Source organism: Phocoena phocoena, chromosome 11 (assembly GCF_963924675.1).
Source record: "Phocoena phocoena chromosome 11, mPhoPho1.1, whole genome shotgun sequence".
NCBI classification, from domain to species: Eukaryota; Metazoa; Chordata; class Mammalia; order Artiodactyla; family Phocoenidae; genus Phocoena; species Phocoena phocoena.
In genome coordinates, this window is record NC_089229.1 from 59284658 (window position 1) to 59286823 (window position 2166).

At 45.7% G+C, this 2166-nt stretch overlaps 1 protein-coding gene across 1 annotated transcript; it reads right to left on the bottom strand.

The window, feature by feature from the left end:
* Nucleotides 1-774: 774 nt before the first annotated feature.
* Nucleotides 775-1770, bottom strand: NEUROD4 (neuronal differentiation 4). Its single transcript, XM_065888041.1, has one exon. It carries the CDS (start codon nucleotides 1768-1770, stop codon nucleotides 775-777), a length of 996 nt encoding a protein of 331 aa, XP_065744113.1.
* Nucleotides 1771-2166: the final 396 nt, after the last annotated feature.

Genomic DNA, 2166 nt, shown 5'->3' on the forward strand with positions numbered 1-2166 from the left:
CAGTGACTTGCTTGCCCCACCTCTAGTACTGAGAAAAGTGCTTTTGAAATGTCATCAAGAATCAAGTTGGTATGAGATCTCTATTATGGTTCTCAAATTACTATGGAAGATACGTTCAGCTTTCAGCCCAACAAGAAAGAGAGCTAATCTCTTAAAGAACATTATTCACAGTGACAGCCAAGTTAGAATGTTAGCCTCTGGAAGCTATTTTTAGGTAAATGCAAAGAAGTCCTATCATCAAGTCCCCGAGAGACACGCATTGGCATTCCATTTGATCATTCCACGCACGGTGTCCATTTCCTGTTACTCCTCAATCCTTTTACTTTCAAGAAGTTTATAGGAGTGATCACCAAAGTCACAGAATTTCAGAACTATGAAGGACTTTAGAAATTATCTAGACTTAGAACAATTGACTGATTTTACCAGTAAGTAAACAGAGGCCAGAAATGAAAAATTAATTGGCATAGATCATTCAGTGAGTTTTTGGCACCACTAAGATAGGATCCAGGGCTTCTGTTCTATTTTCACATGATTGTAAAGAGTCATATAATTTCACTTTAAGACCCTAAATAAAGGAATCAATACAATATGAGAAGTTGATGAGAAAAGAGAGACAGGTGTAAGAAGGTGTAAACAGACTGGGACTATTTTGTTTGATATGTTTGTTTGATATGTATCTCTAGGGTTCCATTAAGGTCACTGAGTCTTCAGCTCAACCACTTGAGTTATGGGAAATGTCTCCACATCTTCCTCTGAAATGCTGGTCTGACTGCCCTAATCAGTGAAGATTGTATTGAGTTGGGCCCCAATGCCATGATGGGGGTAGGAATCATAGGACATATCTATGGGAACATCATAGCGGGGTGTACCAGCCTGAAAGGGAGTTGAATGTACGTGCCCTGAGCTTAGACTAGCAGAGGGGTAATGTGGCATGAAACTGTAGGATTTATCCAGGTCAGGGGAGGCATCTTGCTTCAAGGAGAAGTTCCCACTGATGCTCAGGGGTGGAGTAAGTGGGCCCTCATAAGGTGGTGTACTGCAGTCAGGTGGGTGGCTCCCAAAGGATGATTCTCCCAAACTCTTGAATACTGGGGGTTTGAGATTAATAAGATGTGTTTCCATATGGCCATAAGGAGGGCTGGGGAGCCCAGGAGACTGATAGTTGAAGTTGTGGACAGAGATGGCAGAGTCACAAAGAGGAGATTTCTCCTCACACTTCTCCAGGAGGACAGACTGAGAGCCCAACTGGAGGCATCCAGCCACCAGGTTGCTTGTGGGCTGAGAGAGCCCTTTACAGAGCATCTCCACAAAGCCCTTCCCTTCAGGTGTCTGTCCAGTTTCTAGGACCTCAGACAACGCCCAAATATAGTTCCTGGCCAGTCTAAGAGTCTCTATCTTGGAGAGCTTTTGGGTCTTAGAGTAGCACGGCATAACCCTCCTCAGGTTGTCCAGGGCATCGTTCAGGCCGTGCATCCGGGTCCGTTCCCTAGCATTAGCCTTGACTCTTCGAGCCCTGAATCTCTCAAGGCGAGCTTTCGTCATCTTCTTTTTCTTGGGACCTCTTCTCTTAGGCTTCTCCCCATCTTCTTCCTCCTCTTCTTCCTCCTCAATACTGTCATGCTCTTCAGCTAAGCTGCCAGGCATCCCATAAGCAGCTGGTCTTCTCTCCTCCTCCTTTATCTCATTCTGAGAAGCTGGGCCTTTGTCCATCCAAGATGGTGTATTGACCAACTCTGTCATCTCCTTGGGTTTCACATAAGATTTTGCCATTTCCAGACTCTGGAAAAGGAAACAGCAATGGTTAGTGCCTGTGAACATCTGATTTGATTTAAAACTAAATTTTCTTTCTATGTCTTAGATGTAAAGCACAGAATTTGTATTGGAATTCAACTTATAATTATCTAGCCCAAGTTCTCCATTCTAAATAACTAACCTAGGGCTTCCCTGGTGGCGCGGTGGTTGGGGGTCCGCCTGCCGATGCAGGGGACGTGGGTTCGTTCCCCGGTCCGGGAAGATCCCACATGCCGCGGAGCGGCTGGACCCGTGAGCCATGGCCGCTGAGCCTGCGCGTCTGGAGCCTGTGCTCCGCAACGGGAGAGGCCACGGCAGTGAGAGGCCCGCGTACCGCAAAAATAAATAAATAAGTAAGTAAGTAAATAAATAAAT